Raw genomic sequence first — 18,228 nt, 5'->3', positions numbered from 1 at the left:
CAATAGCCTTCAGTCTGGATTTACGTTGGTTAGACTAAGGGAGTCTGTAATGAAGTCTAGTGTTACCAAGACCCATTGTTCAGCTTTGATCACAAGAACTGAGATAGAACTGACCTTTTGCCTTTTGTTTGGCTGCCTTGTTCCTCTTTAACTCCAAGCCCAGGATGTCACAGAGAGCCGTCAGCTCAATCAGGGCCAATGTGGGGATCTTCTTCATGTCCTGTGGAGATAAGTCTCCTATCCGGGTCACTCCCAGCCTGCCCTTAGGGATCTTAAACTGCTAGGGAGAAAGAATGGAAGGAAGTTTGTAAGGTTTGATGCAGATAATTCTGTTGATTTTCTTGTGTCTTGAATTCCTTTGTGTCCCTACCACTTCCTTCCACTGCTCTTATGGCTGTAAATCTGCCTCTCACCAGCCACAAACCACTGCCCAGGAATACCACTCACTACTTCTGCTTCACCTCCAGGGAAGTTCTTATCCAGGCATTCACCACCTCTTGTCTCCACTACTGCAATCACTTTCTCTGGGGTTGCCCCAGAGTCCTAAACTGAAGGTTTCCTAGCAGCTGTAAAGTTTCATGCTGCAGCCTGCTTTGCATCCAGAGCTCTCAATAGTGTAGCGGAACGAGTTGAACGAGTAGCTCAGCTACTTGCAGTGTCAAAATGCACCACCACCGGTTTGGATGGGACTTAAATCAGATTACAATTTCAGGGTGGATGCACATAAGACAGGCTGATAATTGCTAAAAGTGTGTTTTAAATAAATAAGATTTGTTACGCTCTGGAAGAGCTTGCTCCCTTCAGCATTGCTTTTCCTTGATTGCTGTCTTATTTGGGATCCCAATTTCGTCAGGCAAATTCAGTACACAAGACCATCCCAATCCACTGTAGCACTTAGAAAGGGGCCCAATAGCTTAATTCGGCTTTGACAGAGTCTCTTTTCCTATGCAAGTCAAAATTCCCCAACATGTACCTTGGGTCTGGTTATTATCCTTCCTCTAATGTACAGTGAAAAGAGGAAATGCAAGTGGTCCAAACACCAACAATGCAGAACTGTAGGTGTTACATCAGCTAAGATTTGATGCAGAGATACCACCTTTCCTGACTTCTACCACAACACAGTTCCTTTTACTTATCATTGCATTACAAGCACATGAACTCCCCCATTCACACGTACACAGTTCTGCTATGCTTACCCAGAAGTCTAACCTGTTTAATACCCTGAAAACACAAAGTGAACTAAGTTCCCAAGGCTTCTCTCTATAAGAGGGGAGTTCAACAGGTTCTGAGGGGAGAAGTGCCTTAAAGCCCTTACAGTTAGGGCGCTCTCGTCCTTTATCCTCCTAGACTCCCGTACAAATGATCCCTTGAGCAAAATGGCTGCTTGCTCCGAGTAGGCAATGTCAGTACAGAATATCTCCTCTTTTCCAGGGCTTCCGAGCATGCAAGGAAAATCCTGGAGTCCCCTTGAATCTGCTATGGATAAAAGAATCTCTTAGTTGAGGAAGTTTGGAAAGCAAAGGGGACACATGGGCAAACTAACCTAGGAATGTGTATTAAAGTGCAAGACTTGTGGAGCCACCATAAACAAACAACTTCCGTGGGTATTTGAGCTGGGCAAGGTTTGTCAGCACACAGTATTATGTCCATGTTCAACAGGATAGACTGGCTTAAAGTCATATTATATCTACGATCTACCAGGTCAGCGACACGCAACATGTCTAAGACGACCTTGAAATGAATGAATGTCTAGATGGACAACTTCTTAAATATAAGACACACAATTGATTTTGGTATGATAGCATGCGTTAATCTCAAACTACTTATTTTCACAATCCATAGCAACTGCCCAGGTCTGTAACAATGTGATATTACTCCATAAACTTTATCCTCTAAAAAAACCAACACTACACAACACTATTTTTGCATTGGGACAGGTCTAGCAAACCCATGACAGATTAAATGTTTGGGTTAAAAAAATCTAGGCCAATGCTCTGCCATTACCAGATGGCACTGAACCTAGATATCATAGCACGTAGGATGTGTGTTACATAAAGATAACACTCTTCTCAGAACCTTTAATACTGGAGGCAAAGCCGTTTAAGAATTTAGATTAGAAGCCTTTCCCTCCTGGATTTTTAGCCCTACCTAGGAATTTCCTTGCTGTTGGAGATGATAAACAAAGGTCAATTCATGTACGCAGTTGCACATTATCTGAATATTGTGTTTGCCAGGTTGACTCCAAAGTCAGTTACTAATTCAAAGTGTAAACAAGTGCTGCACTCCCTGACTTCTTTTAAGCCAAGGATCAATTAGGAAAACCCGAAACTTGAACAGTTCTAAACCTTGGCCTTTGCATACGTGAAAGGAGAGAAATTAAACAGCAGAGTGAATTATATCTCATGTGTATGTTTTAATCCCTTATAAAGGGATGAGATTCTGATGGAAGTGGTGCAGGTACAGCTCTTAGTTTTCCACTGCTGCTAACAAAGAAGGCAGAGGGATATTTGCTTGTGTTTTTATATTGTGAAAAAGAGCTTATCATAGATGCTCTGTTCCCAAAACATACTCCCTTCCTTAACGTCAATGACACACTGTAGATTTACAATACAGTAAAACCGCCTTACGTTTCTGAGCGTAGTTTGAAGTCTCCACACTGTGCTGACACCGATTCTTGTCGGATTCCTCCATCTCCACTACCATCTCCTAGAAAAAAGGATGGAACACAATATGCCACATGCAGAGCAGATAAGAGACCAACATGGGGCATCCTCGTTTTGGCAAAAAGTAACATGCCAAATAATCTTGCTCTCTACCATGGAAGAGCTATAACAATGCCATTTGGTTGAGTTGAAATCTGAAAGGTCTGAAATCTGAAAGGTCTGTCATGGATGTGACAATCACTTAAAAACTGCTATGAAATAAAATGCTTCACAAACCTCAGGGTACATGTCTTAGTTTTAGAGTATCTATAGCTACTTTCTTCAGCAGCAGAAACCTGCAATTAGCACTCCTCTCCCTGCCCCTCCCTCCATAACCCGTACACTCACACCATTGTTAAATCACCAATTCTTACTCTTTCACAGCTTCAGGAGTCAGTGGACATATCTATTTAGTTTAAGTGTTCTGTCTGTCAAAATGCACCAATCAGCAGTCAGTTTTCATTCAAACAGCTCCTGTGACATCCACCCACAGCGTGATCTATCTATGGAATACTGGCCTTTGAGGAGAAGTCACTTTCTTCAATTATATGCCATTTAGCCACATGGATGAAAATGCACTAAGCAGACTAAGCAACACAATGTTTCCCTTTTGTCTGCTCTACAATAATGCATCTCTTTGCCACAAGTTATATAGGTCCCTGAAGTGACATGTGTCTAAAAAATTAGTGTGATCCCAGATGCCTCCTAAGGACATGCTGATAAAATCCCATGGTCAACAGAGCTGGCTGTGAAACAGGAAAAAATATTTTCATTCAAGTTTTTTACCTCAAAAACTTTAATCAAGACCTTCTAATTAGCTCCAATTGCAATGATCTTAGTGTCCAGTTAACTCAGCAATAAAGAATAAGGAACCTATGCTGAGCCATTGCAAATAAGTAAAATCATCCAGGCGCAGAGAAAGATTTTACTTCTTTTCTTGAACAAAATACATGGTTGATTAACCTTGGATATAGCTGGCCAGTGACTTAGCAACTACAGTCCTGTACCTAACAAGCACACAGAATGACATCAGAGTACCATGGTCCTTTCCAACCTGGCGTGCCTATTCTGTGAACAATGCGGGTGCATGCATGTGTGTGAAAAGCTATGCTAGAAATGCAAGTTGTTTTGAGGACTAAAAATGCTGCTTCAGAGATGTAAATAGGAGGTCAAGGCAGACTGCAATGCCACACCCACTGAAAATACCGGTAGAGAACTCAGATAAGGAAATTTTGTCATTGTGAAGCAAATTAAGAGTCCTTGCTGGTTTTGATCTATTGGAGCATGAGTGGTTCCTTCATAGGCCCTGAACCTGCCCCTACTGAAGTCAACAGCTGGACTCCCATTGACCGCAAAACTGCAGGATAACTCTCACCGTTGACATATTTATTGGGCATAATACTTTCCTTAGATCAAATGTGGCACCTAGAATTCACAGTAAGAACAGCATTAGAAACAGGAGGAAACATGCATCTGAAGGGGAACAGGAACATGGGCGAGGGTCTGATCATAGGACCAGGAGCCAGGTTTGCAATTGTTAGTCTCTGCCTCTTGCACTGACTTTTTTCTGAGTGAGATAGTTTTGTGATTAAGGCAGTGGACGAGGAATCACAGGATCTGGGTTCAAGACTTGGAATGCAGTGAACTTCCTGTGCGCCTGTTGGAAAAATCAGATTACCTCTATATGCCTCAGTTTTCTCATCTGTAAAGTGGGGATAATATTCAACCACCATACAAAGGGGTATTGTGAGAGCTCATGTTTGTGGAAGCACCAGGAAGACAAGACATGCTAAGTATATTTGTTTGTACAGGGCTCCCACAATCTTCAGCAGGAAACCCACACTTGCATTGGAAGGCAGAAGTTGGCCCAACGTTCAAGATGTTCTGTGAAAAAAACGGGCCTGCTCCAAAGCTTATTGAAATCAATGGGACTCTGGATCAGGGTCTGTAAAAGGGTACTAATCAACACATTATACAAGTTGTTTAGGATCCCATGGCATTAAAATACAAAGAATTAAATATTACAAATAAAGACACTGATTGCTCTTTAATGACCCAAATTAAGGATTTGGTATTTCCCCTGCAATGGAGGAGAGTATCGCAAAACTCAGAAGAGAGAACAGATTAATTTCCCTTTTTATTTTAAGTGCTTATGATTTCATCTTCTCTTGCAATAAGGGGAAGAAAACCCAGGAATATGGAATTCAGGTCTTGGCAAGTCAGTAAAGGAGGAACAAGTTTTCAAAGAGCTAGCTTTAAAATATACTTATTTGCAGTTTTTAGCTTTGCTCACCCTGTCCAGTACATTTTGCTAATGTTTGGGGATCTTAAACACATGACAGCAAAGCTTTGAAGTCCAACAATATTGATACAGAGAAAACATGAATAATTCCAGTGGCTCTAACCAGAGCCTGTAGAATGATGTCTATGAATCTTGCTTACAGCTAGAAATGAGATGGAACATTCTGTTTTCTTATCAAGTTAAAAGCTATTTAAATAAGCAGGTTTAGTATCTTTGAATGTGCACACATTATACCAAATATTTTAAAGCGTGAAGCTTGATCTCAGTTGCATGGATTATCAAACGCAAATATTAGCAATGTATCAAATGCACACAGGAGACTGATATTTATAAGCTCAGCAAATGCTTTAGGAGACATGGAAAATGGAATTTCACAAGAGCCAATGGGATCACATTACATTTGTTGCTGATAAGTCATAACTAAAACATTCAGCATTAAATTTTCAGAAAAGCAACTAGATTGGACCCCAGAGCACAAACAGTTACTGTAGCTCCACAGAGGATAACCAGACAACCTGATCCTAGGGGCTTTATCTTAAATATGCACCTTTACCCTCCCACCCCCTGAAAAGGTGTCCCAATTTTTCCACACTTGCTATCTGGTCACCCTAGCTGCACATGCAAAATGACTACATGTGTGCTGTCACCCACTTGTGCATGAACAAGAACATTCTGCATTTATACAGGATTATTCATAACCCTATCTCCGTGCAATTAAGCGTGCTAGAATTATCTCAACCTAAGAACAGTGAGAAATCTACAGCTAACATCTGCCACTGGTTTTCAGCCTTATATTAAGGAGACACTAGTTTATTTTTCCAGCATGTATTTAAACAAACATTTATACTACTAGTGTGTTCAACTGAAACCTATCAGAAAGGTCATCTGGAGAAGTATGAAGGAACAGCTCATTCCTGCAAAAGGTCTGAGTTATAAGGATGACACCAGGCTAGGCTCAGCTTGTATAAATGAGTATTCCAAATTTTTAAAAGGCATCAGGTGGAAAGGAAGGAATTGGGCAACTTCTTTTGGGTAAGCTCCCTGGGTTAATTCTCTAGCAAGTCCACTTTCTAGGGCTCGTAATGAGGTAGGTTTAAGGACTGTGCTATCCTGCCTAATGCTTTTTAAAAACCGACTGATACTAGCAAGTCTCTGAAGGCAAATTAATTGGAAGAGGAGCAATTAATCCAAATGTCCCACTTTCATGGGACTAAGTTCAGGAACATGTTAAATGGGGCCTGTATTATGATCCATTCTCTCACTCCTGACTAGGACACTGGCCCCAAACTCCATAGCAAATTATAAATTAATACCTCTTCTCCCTACCCTTTGTGTCCATGTGGTCTGAGCTCTCCGAGGACTGCGTACATGCATAGTGGGTGCCATGATCTCAGCTGCGGCCTCTAAGTGCTTTTGGAATACAAGTAAAATACTAATGTTCCATGTATGACACAAAAACATTTCATGAATTCAGATCTGACCAACACAGTTAACAACAAGGAGTCACTGGTGTTGCAAGCTCTGGAAAGAGGCTCCTACTTGTCGACTATGTACTGGAGTATTAAACATAACAGAGATCCCCACCACTAAGGACGTTAACTAAGGTGCTTGTTGACGGTCTGCAGGAAAGCTATGGACACAGAAACAGCCCCTCAATGCAGGCAGCGTTAAGGCACATTGGCAGAAGACAGGTTTCAGAGTAACAGCCATGTTAGTCTGTATTCGCAAAAAGAAAAGGAGTACTTGTGGCACCTTAGAGACTAACCAATTTATTTGAGCATGAGCTTTCGTGAGCTACAGCTCACTTCATCGGATGCAAAGTCTGCTGCAGTTTCCACGGTATGCATCCGATGAAGTGAGCTGTAGCTCACGAAAGCTCATGCTCAAATAAATTGGTTAGTCTCTAAGGTGCCACAAGTACTCCTTTTCTTTTTGCGAATATTTTACATTATAACTGTAACCCTGAGGTGCAAACTCTGCAAGTTATATTTCCGCTTAGGCTCAAAGGTGAAATGCTGCTTCAGTCATATAACCCCACAGAGCCAGAAAGCCAAAGCGGCTGCTAGGACACATGGAAACATTCTGGAAGTCAGTAAAGCAACATACCTCGGAGCTGGCCACACCAAAAATGTCTCTGACGTCACGCACGGGCGGTTTGTTCTTCTTCCGCCGTGACCGTGAGTAAGTATCCAGCCTTCGCTGCACGGCTGCAGCCTGGGTCTTGGTCAAGGTGGAGAGCAGCACTACATTGTCATTGTCTGAGGTGTTGTCCCCAATTAGGTCAGAGAGGCCTGCATCCTGTAGCCACTCAGCTTCGGCTTCTCCCTCTGAGAGGCAAGGGATGAGGAGAAAGGCAGTGAGAGAGCAGGGTAACACTATGAACTAACAGATACAGTCTGGACAAAGCAGGGCTAGAAAGACAGTCAGACATGCCAAAAATCCCAACAGCTCATTTCATTTGGGTCCCTCAAGGATTGTTTCTCCTGAGCTGCCAATTTATGAAATCTAGAGGGCTTTGAGCCACGGCCCTGGGTTGGGGATGGATCCAAGTGACATCACCCCAGTGGGCACAAGGAGAGACTGGGCTTATCAATTAGGGTTGGGGGGTGTGGAGGGACATGCCCATTGCAAAAGCTGCAGCCTAAACTCCCCTCTGCAGCTGGACAGCTCCACTGAGCTATGGGGAGAAAAGGTAGGGCCCTGCTACCAACAAGTCTGCTTCGGGGGTGGGGGGAGGCTAATGCCACATCGTTCCCTATTGAAGGCTAATCTTTACGCTCTGACAGTGCACTGGCTGTGATTATGGCTGAACACTGTGGGGATGAGGATGGGGGAGCAAAACTTGTGCTCTCCCATTGCACAGCTGCCCGCCACAATCTGGCCTCAAAGGAACTTCCTAGGCAAAATTCTGCCCTGTCATAAAGCAGCACTCCACTCAGTGAGTGCACTGGGGTCGGCACCAGTTCACTCCATCTGATCCACTGACAGCTTCCTAGCACAATCAATCAAGAGAAAAGCTGTTAAAACACAACAACAACAGATATTCCCTAGGTGGCTTTTATGCTCTTACTATTTAGATTGTTCCTTTAACAGCAAGATACATAGTTAGATTTACCTCAGGATATATCCAGATTCTGCCTGGATTCAATTTTATCATCTTTTATTTAACTTCTTATGTGCAGTTATCTTGGTGCAGTAACATTATTTTTTTACCACCACAGTTTATTTGCCATTACATTTCAAGTGGGCCCAGACATCCTTGCAGTATCGATACATACAGGTAAAATTAAGTTAAGTTATGTATTTAATTTACAACTATATTCATTTAAAATATATATATATACACACACTACTATAGTCAAAGCATGTTATGGGTCCAAAGTGAAGCTCTCAGAAGTCAAGATATCCCAAATGTAAAGTTGTCTGCAAAAACTTCACCCTGTCCCCTTCTGCAAATGAATGAAGTCTGAGGACATGGCATATTTTTCCTGCATAACTCATTCGGTGTGCAGCTCAGACAGTGCTATGAGAATGAGGCAGCTGTTTGAACTCTGAGGATAAAAATATTCATGTGTAGTTTCAGCCTTAATACACTGTTTGCCATACAGCCTCCTCTCTTCCTCAGCCCGGTCTCTGCATACCACGCTTATTCACTATAGGGAGGTTCACAGACATTCTGTACTTATCCATTTACAAACATGGCCAAAAAATCACTATTGAATGACTAAAGAGGGGATATTTGTTCATGCACTTCCTCTGACAGAAACTGATATTTCCTCTTCTGGGACAGCTGCTCAAGCAGACCATGACTGTCCACTCTATTATACCGTATGTCTGTTAAATGTTTTTATAGGAAGTACCCCAGCCTTGTGAAGTTAAATTCACCTAACAACTGGATAAAGCTAACATCTCATCACATAGCCTTAAAAAGAAGTATACTGAAGTAAAAGAATCCATATAATGAAAAAAGAGGAGACAGCTCATTATGGAGTCACAGTGCAAGATATTTTCCACGCTAACCCTTATTTTCTAACTTGGTGAAAACAGAACAGAAACAAGTATCACTTGCTTTGTAGTCTAGATTTACTATTCTGAGGTTCAACTTGGCCAGGAAGATTTGTGAGTTCCCATTTTGTCAGAGAGCCATTTTTGCTGGAAAAAATGGACAAAAAAAATGCAGCCAGCTCTATGTTAAGCCCCCAATCCTATAAACACCTGTGCACATGAGTAGTGCCACTAAATTCAATGGGAACTCAGATGTTTGAGGTTACTCATGTATTTGCAGGACTGGAGCCTTAATCTAATCTAATTGAAGAGCCTTGCACTAGACTCCTTATTCTGACAAAAATCCTGACCTTTGAAGTCAGTGGGAGCAAGGTGTGCACAACAGGGCCTTAGTTTATTAAATTTTGGTGGTGAGGAGAAATGTCAGTGTAATTTTTGCAACTCTGAAAGTTTCCAATTCCACTCATAACAGGAAACAAAACTGGCACACACAGCTAATTCGGTATCTGATTTATGGTCTTCTGTTAAACCTACTGGCCTGTCTGATGCATCCAAAGTATCTTGGATATAATTCATCTAAATAATTTCCATTTAATAACCTTTTGGCTAAATTACATTTACTGCTGGCATATAAGGAAACAAGTATGACTGGTTATTTCTCTGGGAAACTCCATTGGGAGGAACTGTCCAGTACACAGGTTCATGAAAATCTGGCCTTGGTGATTTAATTTGGAGAATAATTTCAAGGCTGACCCAAGCTACACAGATGCTAGATAGAAAACATTCCCAGGGAGAGAAGGGAAATATGTAACTGAGGAACATAAGAATGGCCATCCTGGGTCACACCAAAGGTCCATCCAGCCCAGTATTCTATCTACCAACGGTGGCCAATGCCAGGTGCCCCAGAGGCAGTGAACCTAACAAGTAATGATCAAGTGATCTCTCTCCTGCCATCCATCTCCACCCTCTGACAAACAGAGGCTAGGGACACCATTCCTTATCCATCCTGACTAATAGCTATTAATGGACTTAACCTCTATAAATTTATCTAGTTCTCTTTTAAACCCTGTTATAGTCCTAGCCTTCACAACCTCCTCACGCAAGGAGTTCCACAGGTTGACTGTGCACTGAGTGAAGAAGAACTTCCTTTTATTTGTTTTAAACCTGCTGCCCATTAATTTCAATTGGTGGCCCCTAGTTCTTATATTATGGGAACAAGTGAATAACTTTTCCTTATTCACTTTCTCCACACCACTCATGATTTTATATACCTCTATCATATCCCTCCTTAGTCTCCTCTTTTCCAAGATGAAAGTCCTAGCCTCTTTAATCTCTCCTCATATGGGACCCGTTCCAAACCCCTAATCATTTCAGTTGCCCTTCTCTGAACCTTTTCTAACGCCAGTATATCTTTTTTGAGATGAGGGGACCATATCTGTATGCACTATTCAAGATGTGGACGTACCATGGATTTATATGAGGGCAATAAGATATTCTCTGTCTTATTCTCTATCCCTTTTTAAATGATTCCTAACATCCTGTTTGCTTTTTTGACTGCCGCTGCACACTGCGTGGACGTCTTCAGAGAACTATCCATGATGACTCCAAGATCTTTCTCCTGATTAGTTGTAGCTAAATTAGCTCCCATCATATCATATGTATAGTTGGGGTTATTTTTTCCAATGTGCATTACTTTACATTTATCCACATTAAATTTCATTTGCCATTTTGTTGCCCAATCACTTAATTTTGTGAGATCTTTTTGAAATTCTTCACAGTCTGCTTTGGTCTTAACTATCTTGAGCAGTGTAGTATCATCTGCAAACTTTGCCACCTCACCGTTTACCCCTTTCTCCAGATCCTTTATGAATAAATTGATTAGGATTGGTCCTAGGACTGACCCTTGGGGAACACCATATGGAAGACACATGGATCTGGGAATTTAAAGAGAACACTGGCCATCATGAACACACCTTTTGAGATGTAATTTAGCCAAAAATAGTAGTCATAAAGGAATATTACCCTGAATTACCTAAAGAGATTTAGCCCATCCTGCATTGGACTAAAATATGTTGTAATCCCAAAAGCTAAGAGAAAATTTCTGACACATGGGTTTCAAAGAAGCTGCAAGAAGAAAGGGTTTTCCCTTGTACAGACCTCTTTCTTAGACATATGGCAAAGTCACTGAGCTTCAAGCTGGGCAGGAGACAAAGAACTTCTGAGATTCAGTAATCTCAATCTTTGTAACTTCAGTTTAGTGTCAGCCCAGCACTGCTTTCTACAATACACAAGTTTCTTGATGTCTTTTATCACATTCTCTCTTTCTGGGGGGAAAAAAAAAAACTGCTCCTAAAAATGCCCATTTAATTCTACATGCTTGTGACTGGACAGCAGGGGCAGTTACTAGTATTGAAGATCGTGAACTATGAGGACTGGGGAGGCAGCACGATGAACAGGTTATGATTTAAATACAATTTCAGAAGCATGAAAAGCTGCCATCTTCCTTCCCACACACAGTGCCACAGAAGGACTTATGAGGGGCTTTGGGAGTACCAGGAGAGCCAAATAACCAGAAGGGTCCAGGCCATCTTACATGCATGAAGTGCCTTGCTGACAGTTTGTGGGGGAGTTCTATGATTAATTTTTCCAGAGGAGATAAACCACTTCCTCTCAGGAAAGAATCAGGATATTTTTCATTTGTGTCAGCATTTTGGGGAGCTCCTCATCTGTACATAGCCCTCAGTTTGTTTCTGTTATTGTTATTTGTTGTTTGCTAAGCTCCAACCACATGCCCTGCAGCGTATACTGCTTTAGCAGTGCTTTAAACTGCAGTCTGGAATCCAAGCTCTTCCTTTGCACTTCATTATCGGCAAAAAACGTTCAGTGCTCTCTCTTTTGCTACACAAAGCTTTGAAGACCTCATGCTACAATGCCATCTAGTGGGCTAGACTGACTGCAAGGAGAAAGTATCAGAGGGGTAGCCGTGTTAGTCTGGATCTGTAAAAGTGGCAAAGAGTCCTGTGGCACCTTATAGACTAACAGACGTACTGGAGCATAAGCTTTCATGGGTGAATACCCACTTTGTCAGATGCCCAGAAGGGACTATTAGATCTAGTCCAGGGGTGGGCAAACTACGGCCACGTCCAGCCAGTCAGATCTTTTAATGTGACCCTCAAGTTCCCATCTATCTTTCATAAAGGCCCCCTGTCTTGAAGGCACCACTTCCCTTGGTAGTTTATTCCAACGGTTAATCACTTGCACTGTTAAAAATTTGTCCCTTAATTCTAGATGAGACCATGCTGCACAATTCCTTTCGCACCCCAGAATATTTTTGCTCTTTTCCCCATCCAAATAGCTGCCCCTACTCTTTATCCCCCCTCCCCAAATGGTAATAGGTAAAACTATCAAAAAGTACCTATGTACTTAAATGACTCAGGAGCCTACATCCCATGTTCAAAATGACTCAAATACAAAGGTACTTTTCAAAACTTTACCCAGTGAGATTGGTTCCTTGCCAATGACATACATTTTCCTTTCCATTGCTCCCTCTACCCATATTCCCAGTGACCTACCCTCTGGGGTTTTGACATCTGTAAGGTTGCACTCCTCTTGCTCAGCTTCTGTGCTCTGTTTGATATTCTCCACCTCCAGCCAAAAATTGTCCATTGACAAGCTGTCCAAATAATCTGCTCTGGAATTCATGCACTCCGACAATGGGGGCTCCATAGAACTCTTCTGAGGAAACTGGCTCATTTTGCAAGGGCAACTTCTGCTGTGGAGAGAGGAAGGAAATAAATAAACTGATATCTGGGCTTGACTTTCATGCCAAGTGAGAATAAGTCAACACTTCATGATTAATGACTGCAACAACCAAATAAAGATAAGTGAGCGACATCCTATTGTTTTTGTTTAGTGATAATAGGAGGCTGAAAGCTGGAAACAGGCTCATTAATTAATTAGTCTAGCTACATGCACTATGACGCGAGTGGCAGTAGTAACAATGCACGTTTCCTTTGACTGTCTTTCCGACGACCTAATATGGAATACCCATCAGTGTAAGTAAGGAGTAACAAAATCTCATACTAGCTCCGGTCAGCTAAGCTGTAGGCCTCCCCAAAGAAAGCTACAGTCCTATTGAATGTGGGACTGTTAGTGCAAACTAGGTACCTTTTAGAGCGTGCCAGCAGAGTCTACATGGGGCAGTCAGAGCACAGGACTTTAGAGCGCTCTACAAATCACACCCTTCTGGTACACTTAGCCAGTGCTGCATAGACAAACTGTGATGTTGCACCCCATAATTCTTTATGGAAATATGCTTATGAATGTAAATCTAACATAACCGGAATATGTTTTATGCTACATATGCCATGTAATGTTTTTGCAAAGGTTATGACCTACTGAATATATTTATTCTATTTGTATGCATGTGTCATTTTTGTATTTGAAGTTATGAATATTGGCTGTGTACTTGTTTGAGTTTAAGTAGCCATAGTAAAGCATTTGGTTAGCTTCTTGAGAAAGGAATGTGCAAATTAAGTGCCCAATTAAGAAACACTTAACTGACAATAGATCTTGGAAGACTCCAATTTACATAAAAGGTCTTCCTGAAGACATTAAGATAGCATGTGGGCAATGGCTGCTGCCTGTAAAAACTGAGTCATGCATGGACATGTAACTAGCCTATGTGACTCCAAAACTCCATCTTGGAGCTGGATTTTGCATAGAAGAGAGGAGGGGGTCTCCACCCACAAGAGAAAGTCTATTTAAGCCCCTGGGAGACCCCTCCATTTTGTCCTCAGCTGGCTCAAGAGAAAGCCTCGCCATCCACAAAGGACACCCAAAAGAAACTGGAACAAATGACAGTAACCACAGGGGTGTGAGTGATTGCTGGACCCAGACTAGGAGGCTACTTTGTAAAAGAAGCTTACACGAACATCTCTGAGGGTGAGGTTTCATCTGTAATCACTTTCTTACTGTATTAGGCATAGGCTTGTGTGTTTTATTTTATTTTGCTTGGTAATTCACTTTGTTCTGTCTGTTATTACTTGGAACCACTGAAATCCTACTTTTTGTATTTAATAAAATCATTTTTTACTTATTAATTAACCCAGAGTATCTATTAATACCTATGGGGGGGAGGCAAACAGCTGTGCATCTCTCTCTATCAGTGTTATAGAGGGCGAACAATTTATGAGTAAAACAATTTGGGGTTTGACCCCATTGAGGGTTGGGCATCTGAGTGCTGGAGACAGGAACACTTCTTAAGCTGTTTTCAGTTAAGCCTGCAGCTGTTGGGGGATGTGGTTCAGACCTGGGTCTGGGTTTGCAGCAGACTAATGGGTCTGGCTCAAACCAGGCAGAGCACTGAAGTCCCAAGCTGCCAGGAGAAACAGGCTCAGGGTTAGTCTCAGCATACCAGCTGGAAGCTCCAAAGGGGTTTCTGTGATCCAACCCATCACACAAGCCTTAGGAGACCAAATACAGAGACCAGAATTACTCCCCAGTTGTCTGCCGAGCAGCAGGTTATTAGGCTTTAAGCAAAGATACTTGATCTATTTTGACAATAGAAGATGCTCTAGGCATAGTCTCAGGAAGTGAGCGTTTAGGAATTAACACTGCCACAGCACTCAAAGTGAGCAAGAGCAGAGTAGATTTTTCACAATGGCTTTAACAACTTGATGGTTACAGAACCTGGATTCAGCCCCAGTCCCTACACCAGTTGATCGACGCTTGCCTGATTTCCATAGGTATTCCCAAACTTCTTGAAGGAAAGTGATTTTAGATCATTCCAGACTCAGAATGCAAATCTTTTGTAGTGCAAGCAATATATGCAACAGAGACAACCAAAAAATGAGTACACCACTCATTTTACCACAAGCTATATAAACTGATTTAGCCCTATGTAACCTACTAACTAGTAATGATAACACTGAACCTCTATGTTATGTCACAGAGATTTTGCCATTATCAAACTCTGCATTTTAGAGGGCTGTCACAAGCTCTACGGGTGAAATCAGTGTTGCCAACTCTTGTGGTTTTATCACAAGTCTCACAATAGTTGGTGTTTTCCTTGAAGCGACAGCTCCTGCAGTCACACGATTATGTGAGAAACTAAACTTTCATTTTAAAAAAGAAATCACGGTCAAGGAAATAAAACCTAAAGGCTCAAAAACCAAAGAGTCTTTACCCCAATACTTTTTTTAAATCTCTGTGCTTAAGCCAATCATGATTTTTGGGGACCCAGTTCATGGATTGCTGTTTTTAAAACATTTGGGACTCACAGTACTGGGAATTAGTAAGAGAAGCAAAACAACTAGGACCTGCTGAACAAACAGTGCACTGATATGATTCCATGAAAGGGAAGTTCAAGATACTAAAGCCCTATTAGGTCACCCAGCCACCCCCCGATGAGTGTCTGCTTCCCCTCCCCAGCTGTTGAAAGTTGTATTGCTCTGACAGTCACAAAGTAAGAGACTAGCGTTTGCATGTTTGGGAAGTCCCCTAGAAAGGAGAGAAATGCTTACAAAAGGGATCGGATAACCAGCTCTTAAGAAGAGGAAACGAGCATATTACGGTAGGAGTTGGGGAGATGAAAAAAGAAATATCCTTCCCTATTGACCCAAATCGAGTAGTTCTGCTTGGTATTCCCCTACACCAATTCCAAATAAAAGTAATGGTCACTTGATCAAACACTTGCCTCGGTGATCAGATCTGTTTCTCATTCTACAGTGGTCACTGGCTTCACTAAGGAAGTATTTCTAGAGAAACAAATGACAGCTCGCAGCTCTTCAAAGTGAAATCAAATTGGAGTCAGGAACACAGAGGAATATATATCTGCATACACACCACAGATATTGATATGTAAATATGCACAAGTAATCACATTTAAATATGTATACACAAACCACACGACTTAATTCTACATTTGATCCCATTACAGAAAATAAAAACATAAGGTGTACAAGAGAATCTGGACACTGAATCAAGGACACATCTCCTTGCTTGCCCTGGGAGGGACAGTAGAAGACATTTATTCACACAATTCTGAATAAAGAACCAGCCCCACATGGTTAATTACACTGATTCCCACCCAACCCCAGAAACTTAGAACATCCCTTTTTTCCTGACCTATTTACACCTGATGTGTAACTGACACCACTGTTTTCCCTCACTGAATTTGGCCCACAGACATCCATGGGTTCTATTCCCACTGACATCACGTGTGAAGTTAGGCTACAAGCTTTTTGGTGCAGGGGCCATCTTTTCATTATGCATTTGTACAGCATTATGCATTGTACAGCCCTGACTGGGCACTCTATTTAAAGTACTTCTATGACCTGTAGTATCTGGTTGCCTCACAATCTTTAATGTATTTATTCCCAACACCCTATGAGGTTAGGAGTTGCTATCCTTTCCATTTTACCGAAGGAGAACTGAGGTACAGGGAGGCTAAATGATTTGCTCAAGGTCAGGCAAGAAGTCTGCTGTGGAGCACAGACTTGCACCCAAGTCTTAGGCTGGCACACTAACCACTGAACCACCCTTCCTCTCACATTACTGTAATGCAAATAGATTTAAAGCCCAATTGTTTCTCTAAACTGAAGACAATTAATCTTTTCTTTTGATTTTCTAAACAAAAGTGACAGTTTAAAGCTGCTTTAAAAATGTGACTGATGAGGCAGAAAGCATACATCAAGTTAGCTGCAGATTCCAGACGCTTATAAGATTATCTCTCATTGACCTGTGACAACAGTGACGAAGGAACATTCAGTGACCTACACGAGTAACAGCAGTTTAGATTGGAGGTGGAGATTGTATGTTTTAAGCAAAGAGTAGGTGGAATAACCAAGTTCACTCAGACGAACCGTAACCATAACAAAAAGTTTAACACTTAGATTTTTTACAAATTAACTCAACAAAGCAATTGGCTAGAAAATCAAGTTAGTGAAGTGCATAGTAAACAAACAAAAAAACATGGCAACCCTCCATCTTGAAAGATAATGGTGTAAGTGCAAAGCAGTTCAGTTACTGCATGTCATGCTTGCAGCACAAGTAGCTAAAAAGTTCAATTCTGAAGTGAGAGTCATTGCAAGAAATAATGTAGGCATAAGGTGCAGAGCCAGAAGATAAAGCTGACTCATTATAAGCATTGGAGGGCTGCTGCTCTTTTCTCTTCACCCCTCTCCATGCAGCCATCTCTCTCTCTCCGGTCCCTTTAGCTTCCTGATGCAACACAACCATCTAATGCAGGCTGCTGCTAGCTGCATCTTCCCAGCTGGTAACGTCCATGTTGAAACTTTTCAAGTCCCTCTTGCAAACGTCCTTAAACCTGAGCCTAGGTTGGCCCAGTAGCCTTGGAGCATCCACAAATTCTCCATACTGGAGATCCTTTGAATGTATCCATTGTCCATTCAGTGCCAATAACCAAGCCAATGGAGATGTCTGTGTTTGAGACCAGTGATTAGACTTGGCAGTTCTGAATTTTGCTTTTTCAAGTACTTCTCTCTATTAGGCACCTTGGTTCCCCACTTGATATTTAAAATACAATGAGGACAGGAGGCGTGGAAGCTGTTTAGCCTTCTGTTATGCCTGCTTAGGCACTCTGAGTCTCGTCACCATACAGCAGCGTGCTCAGAATTAACATCTGGAAGACGCATATCTTGATGTTCAAGTGCTTAGTCAGTTGACCGAATGCGGGTGGCAGCCCTTCTCAGAACTCATCATCTAGAGATCAGGTAACCAATATAACTGACCCTACATAGCAAAATTTGTGCATAACTTTGAGCTTGGTAGTAGCTATTAAAACTTCTGGTGCAAAACCACACACAACATTGTCTTCTTTAGGCAGATGGTTAGTCTGAATTCCTCAAACTAATGCACGCTACTGCAAAGCTGCTGGAGCTCCTCTTGCTGTGTGTGACAAGTGCTGCGTCATTGGCATAAAGTAGTTCTTTAATCATGCTCTTAAATATGCAACATTGAAGCGTTTTCCATCCAATCTTGTATGGAGATGAACATCTGTGGTACTAGATGAGAAAGCATTACAAAGCAGCAGAGAGAAGAATATACCAAAGAGGACTATGCCAAAACATATCCCTTTTTGACACCACCTGTAGATTTCAAAGCTACCAGTTTGATCACCAACATACTAGATTGTAGCCTTCATGAAACCATGGAAGAATCAAATCCAAATGCAACTAAGGAGGACTGAGGGGCAAC

The 18,228-nt window shown here is 41.7% G+C and overlaps 1 protein-coding gene across 8 annotated transcripts in view; it reads right to left on the bottom strand.

Annotated features, from left to right (window-relative positions):
* ARHGAP40 (Rho GTPase activating protein 40) overlaps positions 1–18,228 on the bottom strand; it is a 74,898-nt gene that overhangs the window by 15,357 nt on the left and 41,313 nt on the right. For 3 of the 8 annotated variants that reach the window (XM_084645766.1, XM_084645767.1, XM_084645761.1), the window contains 5 exons: positions 12,582–12,778; positions 7,111–7,331; positions 2,628–2,706; positions 1,316–1,476; positions 115–280 (listed from right to left, as the gene is read on the bottom strand). In XM_084645766.1, coding sequence (XP_084501892.1) covers positions 115–280; positions 1,316–1,476; positions 2,628–2,706; positions 7,111–7,331; positions 12,582–12,762 — 808 coding nt within the window. In that variant the 5' untranslated portion in view covers positions 12,763–12,778. Of the gene's footprint in view, positions 1–114; positions 281–1,315; positions 1,477–2,627; positions 2,707–7,110; positions 7,332–12,581; positions 12,782–18,228 lie in introns of all 8 variants that reach the window. The other 5 variants (XM_084645765.1, XM_084645764.1, XM_084645760.1 and 2 more) reach the window with 3 other exon arrangements.

Source organism: Lepidochelys olivacea (assembly GCF_965140295.1).
Source record: "Lepidochelys olivacea isolate rLepOli2 genome assembly, chromosome: 13".
Lineage (NCBI taxonomy): Eukaryota > Metazoa > Chordata > Testudines > Cheloniidae > Lepidochelys > Lepidochelys olivacea.
The sequence above is the reverse complement of the archived record's forward strand: the minus strand, read 5'-3'. Positions and strand labels throughout refer to the sequence as shown.